At 47.3% G+C, this 25510-nt stretch overlaps 1 protein-coding gene across 3 annotated transcripts; it reads right to left on the reverse strand.

The window, feature by feature from the left end:
* Positions 1 to 17: 17 nt before the first annotated feature.
* Positions 18 to 24935, reverse strand: LOC147627791 (PHD finger protein ING1-like). Of its 3 annotated transcripts, none has more exons than XM_086814762.1 (7): positions 24779 to 24935; positions 2315 to 2386; positions 1532 to 1710; positions 1343 to 1406; positions 1112 to 1214; positions 887 to 1010; positions 18 to 456 (listed from the first exon to the last, which is right to left on the reverse strand). In XM_086814762.1, the coding sequence occupies exons 1-7, from the start codon at positions 24804 to 24806 to the stop codon at positions 346 to 348; spliced, it is 681 nt and encodes a 226-aa protein (XP_086670888.1). In that variant the 5' UTR covers positions 24807 to 24935; the 3' UTR covers positions 18 to 345. The 3 variants fall into 3 exon arrangements, with proteins under 3 accessions (XP_086670888.1, XP_086670887.1, XP_086670886.1); XM_086814761.1 differs by lacking the exon at positions 24779 to 24935 and adding an exon at positions 22786 to 22951 and having other exon boundaries at positions 1112 to 1208; XM_086814760.1 differs by lacking the exon at positions 24779 to 24935 and adding an exon at positions 22786 to 22951.
* Positions 24936 to 25510: the final 575 nt, after the last annotated feature.

The following is a 25510-nucleotide window of genomic DNA, read 5'->3' on the forward strand; positions in this document are numbered from 1 at the left end:
AAAAAAAAAACTGGACAATCATTAAAAATCATTAGTATTAATTTTACAAAATCCCTCCTGTACATTATATCAATGTCCTGATCCAGTATGATAGAACGAGGGACTAGTAGACCAAAACTCGACTTTTATGGGCATGTAAAGGGCCTGGAATGTGGATACTGGGGATTTTATCTAAACACGACAACAGGTATGAAAATTTGCAAAATCTGCCGAGCTTAACCAGTCAAAATAAGATAAACAGGTATGCAAAATTCGAGATATATGCCCGGGGTTAACCCCTGTGCCCACACATCAGAGGCCATGGCCTTGGATTGGTTGTAATTTTTCTGCTTTCTGCACCAGATGCTAACCTCTTCTACGCTGCTTCATTTTGGGTGCACAATCAGGGCAATACCATTTCCCTTTCGGCTGGTCCGTGATGCCCACACATTCATAATGAAACCATTCAATTTTACACTGCAAGCGCAACATGCAAAGAGTAAATAGATAAACAACAATAAAAACATTGAAGGGCATAGCTGATCAACTTAGACATAAATCGGTGTACATGCATACATACATAATATATACATGTGTGTGAAGATAAGTGTGTGCATGTGCATGTGTATATATATATATATATATATATGCCTAGATGAATCCAGGAACATGCCCAGATTCACCTTTTAGGAACGTGCATGTTATATACTCGAGGTAGTCAACCCTCAAGACTATATAACTATCAACTCCATTATGCATAATATGGACTAGATACTACAATATATGTATGTATGTATGTACACACCCGCAGGCGTACACAAATCAATGTCCATCTTATAATAATAAATGCTGATTCCTGCCCCAAGGAGAAATAGAACAAGATTTTAAAAAAGGCCTAAATACTCACGTTGTCATTGTCACATGCAACCATTTCGCCAAAAAAGACCCGATTACAAAGACAATAAGTCGGTTCATTTGGATCGACAGGCAGATCAAGGTCCATGCTTACAGGTTGCTCTACCACCTGCCGTCTGCATGGTTTTCATCAAATCACTGTCAACATATCTTATTCATAACAAATCACAAACCTAACAGCCCCTAAAGTATATAGAAAAGAGGTGAATACGAGTACATTTTGTGGTTAGCTTTATTGTCGCTTTCCTTTCCAACCATATCAGAGACATCAAGCCTCTGTTCAAAAGCAGATGGACCTCCTGTAAGCTCACTCTCTGCCACCAGCCAGAAAGATGTGCAAAGTTGAGACGACCTTAAGATTCCCATTAATCCTATCTGTTTAAATAAATAAAGGCTTTCATAACCACACCAAACAAACACACGAAAAAGTATATGCAAAGAGTCATACCACGCCTAAGCTCCTGATCAAACTTCTTGAGATACTTATCCAGTCGGCGTATGTGGCCGTCTACCTGGAAAGGCCGACCGTGAGAAATAAACAAAAGGAAAACCCAATGAGACCCAAACCTCCATGATCACATTTTTCCATTACTCAAATATGGCAGGCCAAACCTCAGCAAGGTTATGGAGTACTCACTCTCTTGTAAGTTTGCATTGCCAATCTAATCTTTTGGTCAGCTATTTCTTTGCATGTGTCAGTTGCCTCAGTTACTTTCCTTGAAAAAGAGAAGGCCTGCAGCATGCTGTCAGATTCAGAAGCCTTCTTTGCATCTTCCAGTTCCTGCTCAAACTGCTCTTCCAACTGCTTCTGGCATTCTACAAAACAGTAAAATCTTTCAGTAGGATAAAGCAGATGGCAAACCCACCATACATTGACTGGAATTGGGATGACATAAGGCCCTTTTCAAATGCCCTGCACCTGGCCAGGCCTTGGGTACCTGGCTGGGGCTGGTCTAGGCCTGCCCCCCTGCCAGGCCATGGTTACCTAGCATAAGCCATATCATAGGCCAATGCCTTAGGACTCGAAAACCATCATAGGAGTCCTACACTTGAAAACCCTCACAGGAGTCCTACACTAGTGACTACCTGCCTGTATCCCTAAGCCTCGGAGAAACGTATCCCTAAGCCTCAGAGTTTCTCCATCCTCTGTACTACTTTCAAATAAAGCACAAAAATGATCAAAGCTCGCTTAATCACTCATAATTCCCTCTAGTATGACAAATGCATTCGTGCTGGAGATGATGCATGTGACATCCACTCTTGCTTATGTTGGAAGAGATCATCCATAATGGTCTCCCTTGACAGGTCAATTTAAAGTCTTCCAGCAATCTCAAGATTGTTGACAACTAGATGTGGAAAAAAAAATGAAAAATTTACATGTCTAGAGAGCGTACTCCCAAACTACTCAAAAAGACAGTACCTTCGAAATGTTGATCCAGCTTTCGTATTTCACTGTTGTTGTCCTTTAATTCTGAAGGAAGTGATGTAATACCTATTCCATACATCACATATAAACACCAATTACATGCAGTGGCAAAAGCATCTTCAATGAAGCCATTTCAATTCTCTTCTTCTCCAATACTAGATATATTTTCAAAATAAAAACAATACAGTCACATGCCAAGAACAAAAAAATTCAAGGCCAGCATGCAACCCACAACCATGCAAGTCTCCCCATGCGTTTCCTCCACATCCTTGATGGCTGCAACAATATCCACCACTTTCCTTTTTCCATCTTTATAAAAGAGGGGCTCCATCATCAAGGCACACTCAGTGGACCAGCTACTTCTCCAACTGGCTTTTCTGTCATTTGTATCCTTGTATTGAATAGAGAACCATTTTCTATCTCCAACTGGCTTTTTTGTCATTTGTATCCTTGTATTGAACAGAGAACCATTTTCTATCTCCAGGTTACCACCCATGAATTTGGCTCAGCTTAGTAACTGCTGGGAAAATTCAATGTAAAAGGAGACTTAATCACTTAGCCTCTCTTGATCCCTAAATTCCATTAGTGGCCCTCGTGTCCCAGCTATGTCTTAAGCCCGCAATTGGAGGTGTATTACAACAAAATGGTCATCCAGTAGCTTACATGTCTCATAAGTTACTACCCGCAGAAAAGAATTACTCAGTCTACGATCAGAAACTCCTCACAGTTATACAAGCCTTGAAACATTGGAAACATTTTCTTTACGGCAATATTATTAGCCAAAGATGAGGCGAGATGTATTTTCATATGTACAACACTGTGATATTTGTCAAAAGGTGAAAGCTCCTCGTGGGAAGAAGATAGGGTTGTTACAGCCCTTGTCAATTCTTGAGAGACCTTTCCAAGATATTTCGATGGATTTTGTCACGAATCTGCCTCTCAGTCCAAGTAAGCGTAATACTCGGTGCTTGACTATAGTTGATAGATTTAGCAAATTTGTTATACTTATTCCATGCAGGGCCAATGTGACCACCAAGATATTGCCCATTTGTTCATTCGGCATTGGTACCCGATTGGCGGGATTCCTACAACCATAGTGTCAGACCGAGATGCCAAGTTTACCAGTCATTTTTAGAGGGCACTATTTGATAACTTTGGTACTAAAATGAATTTTTCCAGTGCATTTCACCCACAGACGGACGGCCAGACAGAAATCTACAACCAGTTGGCCTTTGATGTGCTGAAGTGTTATGTCCACGATCAGCAAGGTATTTTGCCTTTAGTTCAAGCTGTTTTGAATGATTCTTTTTCTTCATCTATTGGCAGGACTCCATATGAAGTAGCGTTTGGAAGACCATTCGAGTCACTATTAACCAGGACCTCGTCTTCAGTACCTGGAGCGAATAGATTGACGGAGTCTTACTGGAGTCAGTTAAAGACAGGTTGGCTAAAGCGCAAGAGGCCTACACTCGACAAGCCAACAAAGATCGAAGGGATATGAAGGTGATTGGGTGTATCTTCGGATTATGAAGCAAAGGTTGAAACAAGTGGACAAGCGATGCTCAAAGTTGTCATTCAAGAGCTTCAGATCTTTTCCCATCCAGAGAAAGATTAACGAGGTTTCAATGAAGTTGAAGCTACCTCCGAGTTGGACTATGCATGATGTGTTCCACGTCAGTTGGTTAAAACCATATGCAGGTCCGATCCCTTCAGAAGTTAAAGATGAGGCGGAACCAGATATCATTGATGAAGCTGAAGTTATGGTTCCAAAACAACCTTTTGCACCACTTCAAGCATGGATCGCACCGAAGGCAAAGACAATTCCTCACGAAGTTTCAGGACCGAGGGGAAGCAGTATGGCTTGACAAAGAGTTTTTCGACGACTATCCGGCGTTATTGACGGATTATTTGGAGGCTATGCAGCTTCTGTGAAGTTAATCAGAAGGGGATGTCACGTGCATCCCGCACTTGGGTGCCACGTAGACATATCTGTACAGAAGGTGCAAGACCTGGGGTGAAAACTAGTCCCATGTGAGCCCAGTCCAAGACGAGTCAACCAGGGTTCCACTCTAGTCGTCCGAGGTCATGTGTGCATTGTCCTGCACATGCGTCCAAGGTCAGGTGTGCATCGTCATGCACATGAATCAATGCCAGTCCGCGCTGAGAGTCTCCCTTTGGAATGATGTCAGAGGTTCTGTGTATCTAGTATGACACCGGATGCCAAACCATTGTGTAGACAGGTAGGATTTGCATGTAGGAATGGGGCCAGCCCATAGGGCTCCCCCAAGAACAGTTATGTGAGCATGGGGGAGGTGTAGAACCACCCCGAAAGGGCCAGGAGGGCCTTGGTTGTGCCCACCAGCCATGGGATGGGCTGGAAGGGCTGTCAGCCAGCCCTAGGGCCTCTGGACAGGCAGCCGACAGGGCATCAAGCCCTTAAAAGCCTGGGTGGGGCAGCCCACACAGGCTGCCCAGCAGCCCATGTCAGATGCGCATGCTGGCCAGCCAGCCAGCCAGCCAGCCAGATCTGAATGCCCATGATATTTCTAGCATTTAATGCTATTTGATGCAGTCGTGAGGCTTTTTTCAGTCAGCCGACTGGAGTAAAACCAGCCGACCAGCATAAGAGAAGGGTACAAATAACCATTTCATAAATCAGTCCCAGTCATCTCATATTTCATCAAGGTGTTGAAGCTAACTCAAGGGCCAGGACAGCCAAGGAGAAGCTAACACAAGGGTGAAGGATTGAAGGTCAAGGGCAGAGGATTCTCCTCAACTAAGAAGGTTCCGGTTCAGTCTTTTATTTTCAGTTTTGCATCATTCTAATAAAAGCAAATACACCATTCGTGGTGGGGGGCCTACAGAGGTATTCGGGACCCAATACTGTGTCCTCTTCTCCCTCTCTCTCTCTCTATTTTTTCTGCACATCTACATTCAGTTTTGTCCGTTAATTTCGTCGCCACACGTGTGCTGATTTCTGAGTATTGAAGTTACCGATCTCCCCCAAAGCTTCCGCATGTTACACCTCATGAAGCACTCTTCACCGTTGCTGCCTGCATTTGACATTTCCCTCTCTTTCGTCAACAAGGTCATTCATCAGTACAAAGAGTGCCCTGGCATGGTGCCCCCTCTGCCTCATGTTCTTGGCATAGCACCTCACCATTGCTTGCAATAGAGATGGACAGCTCAAGTCAAAAGGTGATCTTGTAGGTTCTTGCTCTGTTGGTGAAGCACACCGACTCCAGTACTCTCGCCAATTCAGCATAGCAGTCTTGTCCATCTATCTGGTTCTATTGCAGTCTCGTCAACTTGCTTCAATCTCCCGACATTTTGAGGTAATAGGAAGCAGCTTCATGTTTCAACATCTCCATCCCTCACCACTCTTCTAAGAAGTTCCAATTCTGGGAGGGCTCTGTTCGTGGTCTTATCCTCACTCATGGCACATTTAAAGCTTGGTGCAAAAGTAGGATCTTGTTCGAGGCAACTTTTGGAGATTGTTCATGTGGCTTGACATCCAATAGTTTCCATCATTCCGTCAGCTCCAGATTGGGCCTGTATAGGCTATCTTCGACTCACACCTCCTTTTCATTGAGGGAGGGTTTCAATGTAAAGGAGTTTTGCATAGTGTGTGTGAACTAGACCTTAAATAAAGTGGTTCCTCTGTGTGAACAACTGCTAAATGTGTAAGGATTCTTTGTACATGGAAATTGTTCGAGGTGGCAATTTGCATAGCTACTCTCAGGTTGTCGCATGACTGGAAGTTGTGGTGGATTATCCCATCTACAAGAGCATAGGAAGTTGAAAAGCCATATATAGGGTGTGGTGGCACCTTGTCATAGATATTGCCTCCGGCCGGGTTTTTTGAGGGGAGCAACAACTGGGAGATGGGAGCCCAGCCATCAACATTGCTCAGTGCCTTGGGGTGGTGTGCGTGTTGCTGCTGCGTGATTCTGGCATTGTCAGGTGCACCCTGCACTGGGGTACACAGTGACACACTGCCATGATCATCAGTGCAACATTTGTGCAGAAGTAGTTCCTTTTTATAGGAATATTTGTCGTACGCCGTGACCCCATTGTGAGCCCTCAGTCTAGGGACAGTCAGGCACAAGCTACATAGGTCAATCTCCGAGCCTTAGAGGTCAGTCAAGTGTCAGTCCTCTTAAACCACTCGGAGAATTCATCAGATAGTGCATGTAGAAGTCAGCCTTAGCATTAGGTCACGCATTAGCAAGCATGTAGAAGCTAGCAGGATCATCCATGGGCCAGTCCATAGCTTATGGCAGGCTATAAGGGCTTCATCTAGGCATTGGAGAGGCCTAGGCAGCCAATCGGCTGCCTCACTCTACCCCTACCAAGGGTCAGCCAACCTTGAAGACCCCCGATCACCAATCGGCCAGCATCAATGCTTACAAGCATGGTCGGCCAGCATAAAATGTTGCTCAGCATGCAGACGGGTTGCACTACAGTAGTCGGGCAGCATTAAAAAGGACTTTATTCCATGCGTAGCAGTTAATGTAGCATTTAATGCTATTTTGGCAAATTTTGTCCAACGTGAAACTGGCCGACAGCTTCTGCTAACCGACCAGCATCATGAAGGCATATAAAAGCCAAGCGCATCAATCCCATTTATTCATTCAGGTATTCAGCAAGTTCAAGCAGCAGATAATCGTCCAATCATCCCCAAGCTATTAAGGAAGATCCTCTTCAACATTCAGCCAGCATATGTGCAGTCCTAGAACTATCTGGACTTGCATCAGTGGCCCGAAGAGTCTTCAGCAAAGCCTTGGATTGGTGGATACTCAGCCGATGTACGGTCTTCGCCGTCCTTGTGTTGGGCATTCATGTCACTTGTTTACTCAAGCATTGTACAACATTCTCCAAAGCAAAATATAAGCAAATACTCCTGCTTGCAAGGGGGGGCCCTTCAGTGGGTATTTGGGACCCAATAAGGTGTCATCTACTGCACTCTCTCATTCTCTTCTCTATCTAATCTCTAAATTGGATGCTAAAGGTTCTCACCACATAAAGGTATAAAGAAGGCCCTCGTGCGTTATCACGATCAACCTCAGTGCATGTAAGAGACATGGTATCATACGACTAGGTCCCAGCTGCCCATCTGCGTTTTGATCTCTTCCTCCCTCTTGCAGCAGCGTTTCTCGAAGGAGTAGGTTGCTGCGTTTTCTTCTTTGCTGGCTGTGTTTTCTGCTGAACCTGTGTTTTCTGTCTCTTCACATCAGCGTTTTTTCAACTGGAGGTGCTCTTGCCCCGTGCAACCCCTGCAGGTGACAAGGTGCAAGTCCAAGTGGCTGGTGGTGTAGTGGCTGGTGTTTTGGTAAAGTTAGGACAACTTTTGGAGGTGGTGGTTTAGTGGTTGGTGTTTTTTTACAGTTAGGACAGCTTCTTGAGGTGGTTTATTTTCATGTGGCGTAACCCGACAAGTGGCCTATCACAGTGCGGGATGCCACGTAGACATTTCTGTACAGAAGGTGCACGACCTGGGATGGTGAACTGGTTCCATGTGAGCCCAGTCCGGGACGAGTCAGCCAGGGATCCATCTCAGTCGTCCGAGGTCAGGTGTGCATTGTCTTGCACATGAGTCCAAGGTCAGATGTGCACTGTCCTGCACATGAAACAGTGCCAGTCCGCGCTGTGAGTCTCCCTCTAGAATGATGACAGTGGTTCTGTGTATCTGGTATGGTACCGGATGCCAGATCACTGAATAGATAGTGATTAGGACAAGGGGCCAGCCCATAGGGCTACCCCGGATCTGAGTGTGGGCATGGGAATGGTGTAGAACCACCCCCATGAGGGCCAGGAAGGCCCAGGCTCAACCCACCAGCCATGGAGGGGCTGTAGGACAGCCCTGGGGCACAGATAAGGCAACTTCCAGGAGTTTACAGTCTTTATATGGCTGTAGGGCATGTATGGGCAGCCCATACAGGCTGCCCAGCCCTGGTATTGTGGACAAAAGCTGTGCCCAGCCAATCAGAAGCAGGCGCATCACTTTCAGCCTGTTAGTAAAAAAAAAGTAGCATTTTTTGGGATTTAATTCAGCATTTATTGCTGAATTTTCACCAATCGTGGGACATTGGTGCTAGCTGCCTGTTTATCAGCTGGCCGACTGCTCCTGATGGGAAGAATAAATAGTGGAAGCCATAATCCCAATCATTCATCTCATTTTTCACCGAGTGCTCAAGCAAACCAAGGGGCCAAGACAGCCAAGGGCTTGCTAACGCAAAGGGGTGAAGGATTCAGGTCAAGGGCAGGGTATTCCCAGCCAAGAAAAGGTCCAAGGTTGCTGTATTTTCTTTCAGTTTTCTCATCATTCTAATAAAGCAAATACACCATCCGTGGGGGGGGGCCCTACAGAGGGTAATTGGGACCCAATACTGTGTCCTCTCCATCTCTCCCTCTCTCTCTCTCTATTTTCTGCACATCTCCTTTCAGTTTTGTGCATTAATTTCCGTCGCGAAAAGAGTGCTGAATTCTGAGTTTTGAAGTTACCGATTCTTCTCCGAAGCTTCCACATATTACAGTGGTATCAGAGCCTACTTCAAGGACAAAGATTCAGCAAAGAAAACCAGAAAATTTTTCTCGCTCGTGTGGTTGGTTTTTAGACGCCGTGTGGACTACCCCTTTCGGAGTGACTCCTGTCCCTCGAAGGACGGTTGGTTTTTAGCCTCCGGAAGTCTCCCACACAGATAGTGGATGGTCAAATTGCGTTCCGGAAAGGAATTGCATTTTCCTGCTATGGCGAGCTTCGGCGACGAGAGAGACCCAGAACCATGGGACCAGAGTGCACCAGGCAGCCCAGCTAGGGCACCCGGCTTGAGTGTCACAGACATGTTCCAGCAGATGATGCGAGCACTCGCAAAACAGACAGCCAAGTTGGATGAGCAGAAGGCGCGGATCTTGGCTCTGGAGAAGCGTACCCGCTCTCCAGCGTCGCGTTTTCCATCTCCTCCTCCCTCTCCTTCCGTATCCCAAATACCAGATCCTCGTCACAGGGACCCTCTCGCGGGGTCACAGTCGCAACCAAGCTCCTTGCTTGAGTTGCAGATGCGTGCATTGGAGATCCGACAACGAGAAGACGATGCCATGCGACGCGGAACACAAGCGTTACCTCAAAGCTTTGGACGCCAGATTGACACCGGCGGCGCCCTCGAATCATTTTCCCGAGAAAATGAATTTCAGTAAGTATAATGGTAAACTCGATCCCACAACTCTTTATTCATGGTTACATCAATTTGAAGCTTACTTTGCCGCAGTGAGGAAAACAGATACTGACAGAGTGATCTTAGCCACTTGGTACTTGGAAGGGAGGCCATTCCTTAGTGGACTCAGTGGGCTCATGCCCACACCAGAGCAGGTATGGCAGCTTATGTGTGGGACGAGTTCATCCGCGACCTTAAGCAGCGGTTTCTACCGCCCCACTACCTTGAGCGACTCGAAGACGAGTTCAAGGGAGCGCGTCAGAACGCGCAACCAGTCCTTCACTTTGCCAATAAAATTTTGACCTTATGTCTGCAATTAGGCTTATCTGATACGGACAAGAAAGGGCAGTTTTTGTATGGCCTGGACACGCAAATCCAATGGGAGGTGCGTATGTTTAGGCCAGCCACCTTTGAGGACGCACTCTCGCTTGCACAGAGTGCAGAAATGAAACACAATGGTGGCAAGCCCAAGACTTCCCAGCCGGCTTCTCCCAGGGCTAACACCTCGGGGAGCAAAAGCCAGAACCAGACGGGGTCTTCCCCACGACAGAGCCCGGGAGCCTCTGGCTCCAAGAACTCGAACAATGCGTCTAAGCTTACTCCAGACCAGAAAGCGGAGGCAGGCAAGACAGGTGGCAAGTTGAGTGCTAAGGAGCTTTCTTAGTACAAGGAGGGTAGATGTTTCTTTTGTCATACAAAAGGACATACTTCTCAGGATTGTCCGAAGAAGCCTCCAAAGGCCGCCGCCGCCTCCACAGCTTCCATGGTGAGCTCAGCTCCCACACAGACCCCAGCGGCTAACCCTAGTTCTTCAAACCCCGTTCTCGGGATTGTCCGAAGAAGCCTCCAAAGGCCGCCGCCGCCTCCACAGCTTCCGTGGTGAGCTCAGCTCCCACACAGACCCCAGCGGCTAACCCTAGTTCTTCAAACCCCGGTGCTTCAGTTGGAGCAATTATTAGCCGGGAGCTCAAAGATAAGCAGAAGGGCGCCCATGACCAGGAGTATGAGCGCAACGAATTGCTCAAGTCCTTTGGCTACATAGGTGGCCAGAGAGTCGTCGTCTTGTTTGACAGCGGCGGCACGGAGGATGTGGTCACAGAACAGGCCGTTAGGCGTGCCCGTTTCGAGCTGACTCCAGGGGGACAAACAGGTTGAGGGTTTTAGCACATGTATGACAACGAGCGTCAAGTATGAAGCTCTAGGTGCTAAGTTAGTGATTCAGGGCATAGAGTTTGTGCGTGACTTTATGGTTGCCCCTCTTGTAGGAGCTGACATAACTTTGGGTATCCAGTGGTTTCACAAGTTTCTTCCTGATGTCAAGTGGGACAAGCACACGTTCCAGATCAATCGGAATGTGTCAAACACCCCGGTGACCATTAAGTGTGAGCCAGGTATTTCGAACTTTCAGCTCATAAGCCACTTGCAGGCTAAGCGAGCAGTCAGGAAAGGCGCACAGTGTGCGATGATTTACATCCAGACAGCCCAGACGGTGGCCAGTGCTTCCGAGAAGTACTCGGTTCTCCATGAAAAGTTCTAGAAGATTTTTCTTCGGGACAGCCTCCCTCCCCAGCTCCCCCAGACCGGAGGATCACAGGATTGACCTTCTCCCAGGCTCGGAACCCCCGAGCAAGTTTCCGTATCGCCTTTCTAAGGCAATGGAATCGGAGTTGAACCGCCAACTCCAAGAATTGTTGCAAGCTTGGCTTCATCCGCCCCAACGTGTCGCCATTTGCAGCACCGATCTTGTTTGTCAAGAAGAAAGATGGGTCTTCTCGGTTGTGTGTCGATTATCGTGCACTCAACAAGCTAACTATCAAGAGCAGATTCCCGATGCCTCGAATTGACTATATTCTCGAGAGGCTGAATGGAGCAAAGGTGTTCTCAAAACTGGATTTAAAGAGTGGATACCACCAGGTACGGACTGTAGAGGGGGACATCCCCAAGACAACCTTCCGACAGAACGGACCCACTATGAATTTGTGGTCATGCCATTTGGTTTGACGAACGCCCCAGCTACATTTAACCGCATGATGATGTGTGTTTTCCGGGAGTTGATTGGAAAGTGTGTGTTCATATTTTTGGACGACATACTCATATTTTCAGCTACAGTTGAGCAGCATGATATTGATGTGGAGAAAGTCCTTAAGTTGCTGGAAAGCAACGAGCTCTACGTCAATGAAAAGAAGTCAAAATTTTATCTGTTCCAGGTGCATTACTTGGGATATATAATCAGTGCTGAAGGCATTCGACTTGATTCGGCTAAAGTGGCCGAGATTGTTAACTGGGAAGTACCGCAGACAGCTTATGACATTAGATCATTTGTGGGTATATGCCAGGCATATTCCACCCACATTGACAAGTTTTCTGATCTCTCGGCAGATCTCTGACTCCACGAGCGTTGGAGACATTCCAGAACCTCAAGGTGGCTTTATTAGAAGCGCCTTGTTTAGCCCTTGCCTCGGGGAACGAACCATTTCAAGTGATCACCGATGCCAGTAACATCGCAATTGGAGGTGTATTGCAACAAAATGGCCATCCAAAAGCTTACATGTCTCGTAAGTTACTGCCCGCCGAGAAGAACTACTCAGTCTATGATCGTGAACTCCTAGCAGTTATACAGGCCTTGAAACATTGGAAACATTCCTTGTATGGCCGTGACTTCGAGATTCGCACTGACCATCAGGCATTGCGCTGGATTCAGACGATGCCAAGTGCACAGTGGAGTGATCGACAACACCGCTGGAGTCAGATATTCCAGCAGTTCGGTGGTATGATTGAGTACCTTCCAGGAAAGGCCAATCCAGTGGCCGATGCTTTGAGCAGGAAGGGACAAGTGTCAACGATTCAAACCACTAGACTTGACCTTGTTGGTACAGGACTAGAGGACATGAAGCACACGTACGCGGATTCCGAGGAATTCGGTACTCAGTAGGAACAAGCATTGGATGCCACAGGACCATGCCATTTTCTGATCCGCGATGGTTGGCTTTTCTACAAAGGCCGACTGTGTGTCATGATGTCATTCCGGGCAGCTCTTCTCCATGATGCCCATGACGCCATTACAGGTGGTCACAGGGGCATGAATTCGACTCTAGAGAAATTAGAACGACAATACTATTGGCCAAAGATGAGACGTGATGTGTTTACATATGTACAACGCTGTGACATTTGTCAAAAGGTGAAAGCTCCTCGTGGAAAGAAGATAGGGTTGTTACAGCCCTTGCCAATTCCTGAGGGTACTTTCCAAGAAATTTCGATGGACTTTGTCACAAATCTGCCTCCCAGTCCAAGTAACTTATTTGCTGACTACCATGAGTATATAACATGCACGTTCCTAAAAGGTGAATTTGGGCATGTTCCTGGATTCATCTAGGTATAAGGCTGCCTAGGACCACACTCGCCCGAGCTCTGATACCATGTTAGAATCACGCAGCAGTAGCATGCACACCACTCCAGGACATTGAGCAACGTCGATGGTTGGGCTCCCAGCTCCAAGCCGTTGCTCAGTGCCCTAGGGTGATGTGCGTGCTACTACTGCGTGATTTTGACATGGTATCAGAGCTCGGCCTGTGTGGTGTTGGGCGGCCTCTCGCCTCTGTTGTTCGAGGTGCTCGAATTGGGGGAGGGTGTTGGAGGTGGCAATTCTCGTAGTTACTCTCGGGCTGTCGCATGATTGAAAGTGGTGGATTATCCCATATGCAAGGGCATGGGAACTCCAAGAGCCACATATAGGGTGTTGTGGCACCTTGTCATAAGTATCTCCTCTGGCCGGGTTTTTGGGGGGACAACGGCTGGGAGATGGGAGCCCAGCCACCAAGGTTGCTCAGTGCCTTGGAGTGATGTGCGTGCTGTTGACTTTGACATGGTATCAAAGCTCGGCTTGTGTGGTCCTCGGTGGCCTCTCACCTCTGTTGTTCGAGGTGCTTGAAATGAGGGGGGGTGTTGGAGGTGACAATTCTCATAGCTACTCTTGGGTTGTCGCATGACTGGAAGTGGTGGATTATTCCGTATGAAAGAGCATGGGAAGTCGAAGAGCCATATATAGGGTGTGGTGGCACCTTGTCATAGATATCTCCTCCGGCTGGGTTTTTGGGGGAGCAACGGTTGGGAGATGGGAGCCTGGGTGGTGTGTGCTGTCGCCTTGTCCTTTGCTCGGTTGGCTGCACTTACCCTCGCAAAGCTTCCCACGGAGTATGATGTGGTTTCTCAAGCTTTGAGGTGCCAGCTCACAACAAGTCAACTGGATTTTGATGACCTCGGCTTCCTTCTCTTGGAAGAAGAGTCTATCCTCGTTTCTCAGGGTAAGATGAAGGTGTCTCTTAGTAGTCCGGATCAATTGGATTTTGATGACCTCATCTCCCTTCTCATAACAAGTCAACTAGATTTTGATGACCTTAGCTCCCTTCTCTTGGAAGCAAAGTCCTGCCTCGTTTCTCAGGGTAAGATCAAGGTGTCTCTTAGTAGTCTGGATCAGGCACTTGCTTCAGTACAGAAGAAAGGTCGTAGTTGTTGCTTGTCGTGTGGGAAGAGAGGACATTTGTCTAAAGACAAGGGCAAGGGCAAGTCTTCATCTCAAAAGAAGGGCAAAGACACCACATGACAATGATATTGATACTTCTATTGACTCATCTATGGCTTTTGGCTCGCTTGGCCTTCATAAGGAAGGAGTGCATAGAACTACCAGTAGGAAATACCAGACTGTAGAGTTGCCCTTGCAAATTAATTGCCCTTATCGATGAATCTCGACCTCCTTTGTAATGGTTTGCACAAGCACCGAGTGTGCCTTCAAATCACGATCCTCCCAGTCTTGTAATTCCGCAAGGAATTCTGTCAGAATATGCAGCCGAGATGAAGACAAGATCTGAAAACACCTAGAGCAAGTGCACAGCAAAAAAACACAGAAATGAGAGAGAGAGAGAGAGAGAGAAGCGTATAACCATGGTTGTCACGGTACGAAAATACGATACCGTACGATACGATACCGTACGGGAATTTTTGGTACGATATGAAATTTTCGGATACCGTACGATAAAATACGGTTTTTATTTTTTACACTTACAACCTATGGAGCTTCAAGCTTGAATGTGAGGGAAGGTTGGGAGGGGAGGAGTCTACAGTGCTTGAGGAACCAGAACATGGATATGTGTCTCTCCCAGTTGGATCTCCCGATTGTCTCCAAAAAAGAACCTGGATGGGTAATGCAATACCAAAGGTCTCCCAGTGTAGCGTTTATGACTAAGGGACCGTCCTTGCACAAATACGAGGAGTGCATCTAGCGTGATAAGTTTAGGGACTCCTCTCTAGATCAAAATGGCCATGTCCAAATCTTCTCCCTCGTGCATAACTTGAGAATCTAATTGTCTAGCCTACCTATACCAGGGATCCCCAAGTGATGTAGCAAGATTCTCTCATCCTACCAATCAAGTGTACACTACCAGTCTACCTCGCCAGATTTTTTAGGTCTCTCAACAACCCCATATGGAATACTGAGTGGACACGAAAGTTGCGAAGTATTGCAAGCATTTGGGATCTTCGTAAAGCAGGGTTTCTATATTTTTTTTAGCATTTGGAATTTTTTTTCCAAGGAAAAAAATTTTTGGAAAAAAATAAAAATAAAAAAAACATACCGTACGAATTCGTACGGTATCGTACCGTACGAACCGTACCGTACGAACAGGTTCGTACGCGTACGAGAAACAACTATGCGTATAACTCTGCTATATACACAAGAAAATCTCGGAATACAAGATGTAGAGTGTGGGAGGCAAGGGGCCATTTTATATTGCCCCAGGTAGCTAGTCGGCCTGCTGAAAAACAGCCGACAGCCATCATAATTGCCCACGACCTGCTCCCTCCAGTCGGCCAGCAATAGCCACCTATCGGCCAGCACAGGAAAGTCGGCCAGCATATAGGGGAGAGCCTGGGGACAGTAGAGCAGTCATACAACCCTCCACACCAAGGGAAAAAATATGAGAAAAATGAGAAAACACCTAAATTGGGCGGGCACACCCACAACAGAGGCCCTGGTGTAAATATACAAACAAGAGATGACTGCTAACACCCCTCTCAGCTCTTGGATGTGGAACCAACCCCAGTGAGCTGGAGTGCCGCCGGAGCATAGCCTGAGATAGAGACTTCGTGAAGAGGTCCGTCGCATTGTCCTCCGTCGAACAATAAAGAAGCAAGATGTCACTAGCCAAGATCTTCTCATGAACAAAGTGATATTGCATCTCTATGTGCTTGGTCTGGGCATGGAAGACCGGGTTCCGAGCAATAGCTATACAACTTTGGTTATCGCACTGGATGACTGTGGGCTTACGTTCGAGTACCTAGGTGGTTGTTAGACACCCTTCGGGAGTCAGGTGTCACGGAGCTACCCTCCGAGTGGACCACAGAGGACGGCCCTCGAAGATCACATCGAGTCCAAGATAAAAGCAACACGGCGGAGCTTCTTCAGGTGAACTATGCTTTGATGTCTCGTATCATGTGGGACAAAGAGCCCACTTCCGTAAGGGAAGCCCTTTCATAGGATACTTGGAGGAAAGCCATGCAGGTGGAACTTGATGCCATCGAGAAGAACAACACTTGGGAGTTGGTACCGAGGCCGTCGAAGCGGTCAGTCATTAGTGTCAATGGGTCTTTAAGACCAAATACGCGTCTGATGGGTCGGTGGACAAACACAAAGCCAGGCTTGTGGCTAAAGGTTATGCTCAGCGGCCAGGCATCGACTACGAGGATACCTTTGCACCGACAGCACGGATGACCACGATTCGGACCGTTCTTGCCCTTGCTTCTTCTCAGAGAGGTGGCCCGTGTATCAGATGGATGTAGAATCTGCGTTCCTTAATGGTGACCTGCAGGAGGAGGTGTATGTTGAGCAGCCTCCCGGCTTTATTGTTCCAGGATCGGAAGGGATGGTTTACAGGTTGTTACGTAAGGACTTGTATGGTCTTAAGCAGGCTCCCAGGGCATGGAATCAGAAGATTGATTCCTTCTTTATTCGGACTGGATTTCAGAGATCAGTTGCAGATCCGAACCTGTATCTCTTTCGGGAACGCGGCATGGTCACACTTATCATCCTTTATGTGGATGATCTCATTCTCACCGGCGGTCATGTGGAGTACATTGGAGTGACGAAGGCTGCCTTGTCAAAGGAGTTTGAGATGACCGACTTAGGCTTACTCCACTTCTTCTTGGGATTGGAGATCTGGCAGACCCAGAGGGGGTTTTTCGTCTCTCAGCAGCGGTATGTTCATGAGTTGCTTGAGGCCTTTGGGATGGAGAACTGCAAGCCTATTACTTCGCCGATGGACCCGAACACAAAGTTAACCGTTACAGATCCTTGTGAGCTAGTTGATGCCTCGCAGTACCGGAAGTTGGTTGGTTCATTGATCTGGTTGCTGAACACCAGATTGGACTTGAGCTTTCTCCGTGGGGTTGTTGAGCTCTTTTATGCAGACGCCATTGAAGACTCATTGGGACGCAGGATTGCGGATCTTGCGGTATCTGCAGAGTACGAAGGATCTGGGACTCTTTTACACAGGAGGGAATGGTGTCAAGCTCCAAAGGTTGGAGTGACTCAAATTGGGGAGGAGATCCAGACACGAGGAGATCTACTTCAAGATACAGTTCTACCCTTGGCTCAGGAGCAGTTTCTTGGAGCAGCACGAGGCAGCCAACTATTGCCCTTTCTTCGACAGAGGCAGAGTATCGGGCTGCTTGTGGTGTTGCTTGTGAGGTTGTATGGCTGCGGAGGCTGCTAGGCGAGATTGGGTTTCCACAGAGGGAGCCCACAGCAGAGTCACATGGGGACGGGGGACGGGGACGGGGACGGGGAAGTGCCGTCCCGGGGACGGGGTCGGGAACGGCAAAAAAAAACCTCTTTTTTAAAAGCAATTTAGGAGTTGTATGCATGACATACATATAGAGACACACTTTGAACAAAATTTTACACCGAATAGACAAAAAAACAAGTCATTTTGAGCAAAATGCGCTAATAAAACATCGATGGCACACTGATTATGTGATTGATAGTCTGATAGATACAAAGAGATAAGTACATGCCTCATGGGCAGTGAGGGTTACAAAAAAGAGTGGGTACAAAATAGGGATACTAGATAGATCACAATAGATCATGGCCATTGGCAGTGGGCACAAAAAAGGTGAGATGGCTCAAGGCTCAAGAGTCAAGCCTCAAGCTCCTGAAGTGCTAGCCTGGCGAGAGGCTTGGAAGTCGAAGTCGTCGATGCCATTTGAAGCCTCCTCCTCCCCCTCAGGCAGTAGCTCCTCCTCTACCTCCTCAAGATGCTCCTGAGCTGCAGTATCCTGCTGTGCCATCTCCCATTCGGTGAAGGGATCCGCCTTCCCTGTTGCTGTCGCACATAGCATGCGCAAGTTAGCGCTCACAAAAACCAAATCACTTGCCCTTTGCACTTCAAGGCGGTTCCTCTTCTTAGAGGCAATGTGACTGTAAACGCTCCAAAGTTGCTCCAAGCAACTAGAGCTCACAGCCTGGCTAAGGATGCGAATAGCCAAGCGCTCCAACTCCGGCCCATCTGATCCGTAATCCTCCCACCAAAGAGGAGACCCAATCTTGAGGCGGTCAAGCTGTGCATCTAAACATCCAAAAGATCCCTGCCGCGTCCTGTACTGAGATAGCTGGTCTCTGATCTTCCGCCTGATGGTAGGGTCGGGCTCTAAGCGCTCCAAAATGATCCGCCATCCCCTGCTTACTTCCTTGTCGGCCTCTTGCTTTCTGCCCTGGAACTCTGGATCAACCACAAAGGCAGCCGCATGAAGAGGGGAGTAGTAGGAGTTCCACCTGGACTCACATAATGAGTGGATCTCCTCAAACTCGGCCCTGTCTGGCACAAGCTGCTGGAGTGACTCGATCATGCGATCCATGGAAGCAAAGACCTTGCCGATACATGGTTCACGGCCATCAATGACTCGTAGAAGGTGAACAATAGGCTTGACCAAGGCATCGAGTGTCTTCACCTTCTCCCACCAAGCGGCATCGTCGGCGCGATCTCGGCACGTTCTCCCTGTTGCTGAGTTCTCCCTATTGTGCCGATTTTGACTGCGGCATGGCAGAAAATTCATCACTAAGGAAAAGCCCTCTTAGGGCTCCGCCACATGTAGACAAGCGGCCTAGCATGAGGAAGTTGTATGCAAACCTTGTCTCAGAATACTTGAGGAGGGAAAGAGTGCTCCTTTTAGAGAACTCATGTCGCAGCCTTTGGTGGTTGAGGACAAAGGATACAAGCTGGTTAGCCTCCTCAATGGTGGGTGCAATCCATGGCAAGGCACCTATGTCTTTGAGGAGGTTGTTGAGACAATGGGCCATGCAAAAAGAAACTGTGATGGATGGATACATTGACTCAATAATGCTCCCGGCTGCCCTATTTGACGCCTCTCCATCTGCCACCATGCCGACCACAAGCTCCGGCCCAATGACCTCGATCGTGGACGCCCATTCCGCGGCAAGCACATCCACGGCCTTCCCAGTGCCACTCGCATCATGTGACTCGATGAAGTACACTTTGCCCCTTGAGTAGGCCACCACTCCATGGATGGAGCGCTTGCGCGTGTCACTCTATCCGTCTACAATGAGAGAGACTCCGTTAGTCTCCCATGTTGCCTTTGTATCCGCCGCCGCCTGCTCAACGGCCAACTTCTCCCTATCAAGCAAAGTGGTGCGAATCTTTTCCGATGAAGGTGGCACATAAGAGGGGCCATATTCCCCGATCTTTGTGGCCATCTCACAGAAGTAAGGAGACCTATTTCAAGTAGGGAAAACCATGTAGCATGTTAGCTTTTTTTGGCAATATGACAAATGCTTTGAAGCATGAGACATTAAAAAAAAAAAAGAGTGAAGAGAATTGAGTCTCGACTCTCACCGTGCCGCTTGAAACGCAATGTGGTCGTGGTAGAAGAACCTAGCCACCGACCTATCCACCTCATCCTTCAATTTTGGGTTCCAATTCTCGTTAAGAGTGGACTGACGGCGGATGGGAATGGAGGCACCCGATGTGGATGGAGTGGACTTGAATGGTTGAGAGCTTGAAGCAAGATTTGGGTTCCTCTCCACCTCCATTCGCGTCGGTTGCTCTCGTGCTCTCACCACATCATGAGGATCAACGGCAACATGTCGCCCTCTCTTTGCCGCCTCGGCCGCCTCATAAACCTTGAGCTTCTCAAGAAGCTCCGCTCGCTTCTCAGGAGTAACGCGTGCGCAAAATTGCACTTGATGACCGGCCTCGTGCAAAAAGTGAGCTCGCACTTTGTTGGCGCCGCCACTTCTCTTGTAGGAACAAAGCTTGCAATTCCATGCCCTTGAACCACCGCCCACTCCACGACTAGCATAGTGGACCTCATCCCACCATGACCATGTGTGCACCGCCGGCCTCCTTCGTGAAGAGCCCGCAACGGAAGATGTGGCGGCGGCGCCTTCACCTTGAGATGCCATGAATGATGATAGTGTGAGAGAGAGGGAAGAAGGGTGCAATAGAGAGTTGCAAGTATTGCTTGACTCTTGAGGCTTGCAAGTCTCAAGAGGGATGGATCATGGAACTTGGAGAGAGAGAGAGAGAGAGAGAGAGAGATGGCTTGGACAATGGAAGTTGGAGAGAGAGAGAGAGAGAGAGAGAGAGAGAGAGAGATGGCTTGGAAGTTGGCACAACTTGGAACTTTGAAGTTTGGATTTGGAAGCTTGAGGCTTGAGAAATGAGTGTGGGTGCAATAGAGAGTGCCTTTTTTTACAGCTGGAAATCTGCCCGTTTCTGCCCGTTTCTGCCCGTTTCTGGCCGTTGGAGACGTCCCCTCACCGCGTCCCCTGCCCGTCCCGCGTTTCGGGAACGCGTCCCCGAGACACCCTCATGCGTCCCCATGTTGCACGGCGTCCCCTGCGCGTCCCACCCGTCCCCGGCCGTCCCCGTCTCCGCGTCTCGCGTCCCTACGGCCCGTCCCCGCGTCCCCGTGTGACTCTGGCCCACAGTCATCCAGTGCAATAACCAGAGTTGTATAGCTATTGCTCGGAACCCGGTTTTCCATGCCCGGACCAAGCATATAGAGATACAGTATCACTTTGTACGTGAGAAGATCTTGGCTGGTGACATCTTGCTACTTTATTGTTCGACGGAGAACAATGCGGCGGACCCCTTCACGAAGTCTCTACCTCAGGCTACGCTCAGGCGGCACTCCAGCTCCCTTGGGTTGGTTTCACAGCCAGGAGCTGAGAGGGGGCGTTAGAAGTCATCTCCTGTCTATTTTTATACACCAGGGCCTTTGTTGTTGTGGGTGTGTCCGCCCTTATGAGGTGTTTTATCATTTTTCCACACTCCCTGTATTTTTTTCCATTTTTCTTCGTGGTGGGAGGGCTGCCAGAGGATGCCAGGAGCACCCCAGTGCTGGCCGACTCCATGTTGATCAGTCGTGGGCTACTGGACTACTGGCCGACTGGATTTCATCAGTCGTGGGCATTCATGTGCTGGCCGATTGCATTTATGCAGTCGTGGGACTTTTTCCAGCAGTCGTGGACACTTTATCTGCTGGCCGACTGCCCTCTCTGGGATGCATATATAGCCCCTTTGCCCCCACCACTTCCTCATTCAGTTTTTCCGGGATCTTGTGTATAGAGAAGAGTTTACACACCTATCTCTCTGTGTTTCTTGTGCTGTTTATTTTCTGCAGTCTGCTTGCTCTTGTCTACCCAAGTTTGGTTATCATTTCCGCTGCATATTCTGACAGGTCCCTTGGTTTGCTTGAGCACTTGGTGAAAAATGAGATGAATGATTGGGATTATGGCTTCCACTATTTATACGTCCCATCAGGAGCAGTCGGCCAGCTGATAAACAGGCAGCCAGCACCAATGTCCCACAACTGGTGAAAATTCAGCAATAAATGCTGAATTAAATCCCAAAAAATGCTGCTTTTTTTTCCTGAATCCTGACATGCTGAAAGTGATGCGCCTGCTTCTAATTGGCTGGACACAGCTTTTGTCCACGATCCCAGGGGTGGACAACCTGTATGGGCTGCCCCATACATGCCCTACAGTCATATAAAGACTGTAAACTCCTGGAAATTGTCTTATCTGTGCCCTAGGGCTGTCCTACAGCCCCTCCATGGCTGGTGGGTTGAGCCTAGGCCTTCCTGGCCCTCATGGGGGTGGTTCTACACCATTCCCATGCCCACACTCAGATCTGGGGTAGCCCTATGGGCTGGCCCCTTGTCCTAATCACTATCTATTTAGTGATCTGGCATCCAGTACCATACCAGATACACAGAACCACTGTCATCATTCTAGAGGGAGACTCACAGCGCGGACTGACACTGTTTCATGTGCAGGACAGTGCACATCTGACCTTGGACTCATGTGCAGGACAATGCACACCTGACCTCGGATGACTGAGATGGATCCCTGGCTGACTCGTCCCGGACTGGGCTCACATGGAACCAGTTCACCATCCCAGGTCCTGCACCTTCTGTACAGAAATGTCTACGTGGCATCCAAGTGCGGGATGCACGTGACATCCCTTTCTACTTAACTTGACGGAAGCTGCATAGCCTCCAAATAATCCGTCAATAACGCCGGATAGTCTTCGAAGAACTCTTTGTCGAGCCATACCGCTTCATGGGTTCCTCGATCTTGAAACTTCGTGAGGAACTGTCGTAGACTTCGGCCTAAGCCATGCTTGAAACGGTGCAAAAGGATCTGTTCTGGAACCATTACTTCTGCTTCATCCACAATGTCTGGTTCCGCTTCGTCTTTGACCTCTGAAGGGGGTGGACCTGCATATGGCTTTAACCAATTGACATGAAATACATCGTGCATAGTCCAACTCGGAGGTAGCTTTAACTGCATAGACACCTCATTAATCTTTTTCCGGATGAGGAATGGTCCGAAGCTCCTGAAAGACAACTTTGGGCATCGCTTGCCCACCTGTTTCAGTCTTTGCTTCATAATCCGAAGATAAACCCAATCTCCTTCCGAAAACTTCATATCCCTTCGGTCTTTATTAGTCTTTCGAGTGTAGGCCTCTTGCGCTTTAGCCAATCTGTCCTTTACTGACTCTAAAATCTCCTCGTAAGACTCCATCACTCTGTTCGCCTCCAGTACTAAAGACGAAGTCCTGGTTAACGACGACTGGAAAGGTCTTCCAAACGCTGCCTCATATGGAGTCCTACCAATAGCTGAAGAAAAAGAGTCATTCAAAACAGCTTGAACTAAAGGCAAATACGATTCTCACTTACCTTGCTGATCGTGGACATAACATTTCAGCACATCAAAGGCCAACTGGTTGTATATCTCTGTCTGGCCATCTGTCTGTGGTGGGTGGAATGCACTGGAAAAATTCAGCTTAGTACCAAAATTATCAAACAAAATGATTGGTAAACTTGGCATCTCCGTCTGACACTATGATTCTAGGAATCCCGCCAATCGGGTACCAATGCCGAATGAATAACTGGGCAGCATCCTCGGCAATCACATTGACCCTGCAAGGAATAAGCATAACAAATTTGCTAAACCTATCAACAATAGTTAAGCACTGCGTATTACGCTAGTTGATAGGATAAATGCACCGCTAAAGATAGAAAAAATAAGCACAATATCAACTGGCCGCAACTCATGCATCTGGCTTTATTAGTTTAGATTTAATCATTATTAAAGCTTTTCATGCTTTCTTGGTTTTTTGTGCCCTCCCACCATGATCCAATCCTTAGTTAACAGTAATCTTATCGATCTCTACCATAAAGCACCACAGTTGATAACTACTTGTGCTTGGTCAAACTAAATAAATACCTTTGAATTTTTTTAATTCATTATCATCATATTTTATTCAAATTCATGGCATGCCCTATGTATCTTCAGCTTACTTAAGTTCTGCATGCATCATTAGTCTCATGGGTTATTTTGTCCCCTTGTACACCGTAATAAAACTCTCTCTCTCTCTCTCTCTCTCTCTCTCTCAAGTCATAGATTCCTCTATTTTGGATATTTTGGCTAAATGAGGGGATGTATTTCCCCCGCTACTATTCTCCCACATTGATCCGAGATCATAGCCTTTGCCGAATCATGTGTCGGTGGGTCTTGCCTTTGAGTCACAAAGCAACTCTCTAATATGGGTGCGCTAACTCATCTATCGTGTCCTCACTCGGTTGTCATACCCCTTGCTAGGGGGTGAAGGAAGAGCTCTCTTTGCCTGGATGGAGACAAGGGCACATTTGCCTTCGTGGTGGTTCACTCTATAAAAAGGCGGATGAAGCAAAAACCAATGAGGGAGCAACCTACAATCAAACCTATCTAGTGAGCATCCATCAAGCATGCAAGATTCAAAGCAAGCACAAGTAGAGAAGAGAAGAGCTCACAAGTATTCTATCGCAAGGGAATGAATGTATATTGCTTAGTATCAAAAATGACTTGTATACAAGTGACTAGTTTTCACACTAAATGCTCCTACCAAATGAGTGACCATAAAATTGCCCCTCTACCTATCTCTCAACAAATGTCAACTCAAAGCAGGCCCATCGAGCGGCACCCTCCGTAATGACATCCTCCATATTGCTCCTGTCAAACAGTACAGCACGCTACTTATGCCAGTCAAGTTTTGACCAACACCCCATTTTTTAATGCTCCACCTGCCGTTGTGTGCACACCCCATTACATACCAGAAAAAAAAGGCATTCCACTTGCTGGCGTGTCCACCCAACCGTGTTCACTCCTTGCTGACATGGCATCCCCTCCATCCATGACGTTTCTAAACATCCTGTAAATGCACCTATTCCAAAAAAGGGCTCCCAGATGCCACCCATCGTCCTTTCATTGGGAAGGATGGTCCTGACACGCCTTCCCTACATCGTCACAGTCCACGGTAATTAGAATCAAGATCTCCATCGTTGAATTGGGCCTCCTTTCTATTTCGGACTATCCATCTCCTTGAGTTGCCTGTCAGCAGCACTAATTAAGTTCCAGTTCTTGTACTTTCTTGTCGGTTTCATGGCTGAGCCGCCCCTAACAAAAGGGTGGCAACAGGCAAAGCCGCGACCATGTGCCAGGTCAGATTTCACGGCTGGCAGTAAAGACCGTACGGTCGTTATAGACACATAGATTGCTTCGGCAATTTCAAACCGTGGAAGAACTTTTAAAACTGGGAAGGAACTTTTAAATAACACCATCGTTCTAATTAACATTTAAAAAAAAAACCGATTAAAGCGCAGAAAATTGAAAGGCAGATAGAGGACACACTCTTGACGAATTCCTCGAGGTAAGGCATGGTGGACGAAGAAGCCGTCTAGCATGGGAACGCGCCAAACCCTAAGTTTTGCTGCTTTCGTCCCTCGATGCCTGGCCGCCGCACACTTGCCCACGTTTGGCCTGGACAGGGATCTGGCCGCCCGGGCGTTTCTTCTTATTTTACCCATGAGTGCCCCACACGACATTTTTGTATTTTAATGTGATATATTTAGTTTTGATGTTTGTTGTTTTTCTTCAACCAATCAAAAAAGGACAACTCCTCAATCTGCCTGTTTTTGTGTAGTAAAATATACATTTAAAAAAAGGAACCTTTAAAATAAAGGCTAACATAAAAACTCAACCCATAAATTTACGGGTAAAATACATCAAATTGTTGTTTTGTTCTAGCACTTATTCAATAGAATTTTGTCTCCTTTCGGAAAAAACTACTTACAAAAGCTTGCTAACATAATTAATTTGCAATAATATTCGAATTTTCTCCAAATTTCACTGTGCAAATAAAACCAAGGTTCAATGTACTCACCATGGAAGATACCTACAATTTTTTAACTTAAATAAGTTAAAATTAATAAGAATTACCTCCAATTCTGCTAGAGTTATGAATAGGAAATTAATTAGAACTACCTCTAAATCTTCTACAGCAAGGTTTCTTCTTCATTTGGGCAATAAAAAAAGAATGCACGCAATCAGTCGATTATTGGTGAAAACTTGAAATTAAGAAGA

The sequence above is a fragment of the Cibotium barometz genome, chromosome 20 (genome assembly GCF_041138505.1).
Source record: "Cibotium barometz isolate CiBa-2024 chromosome 20, ASM4113850v1, whole genome shotgun sequence".
Taxonomy (NCBI): Eukaryota; Viridiplantae; Streptophyta; class Polypodiopsida; order Cyatheales; family Cibotiaceae; genus Cibotium; species Cibotium barometz.

Coding starts and splice junctions, on each gene's coding strand:
- LOC147627791 (XM_086814760.1), bottom strand. CDS start 22,936: ATGCCAAGTTTACCAATCATTTTGTTTGATAATTTTGGTACTAAGCTG. Junction 1,711..2,314: donor GCTGGATCAACATTTCGAAG/GTACTGTCTTTT, acceptor ACTGTTTTGTAG/AATGCCAGAAGCAGTTGGAA. Junction 1,215..1,342: donor TGATCAGGAGCTTAGGCGTG/GTATGACTCTTT, acceptor CTTTCTGGCTGG/TGGCAGAGAGTGAGCTTACA.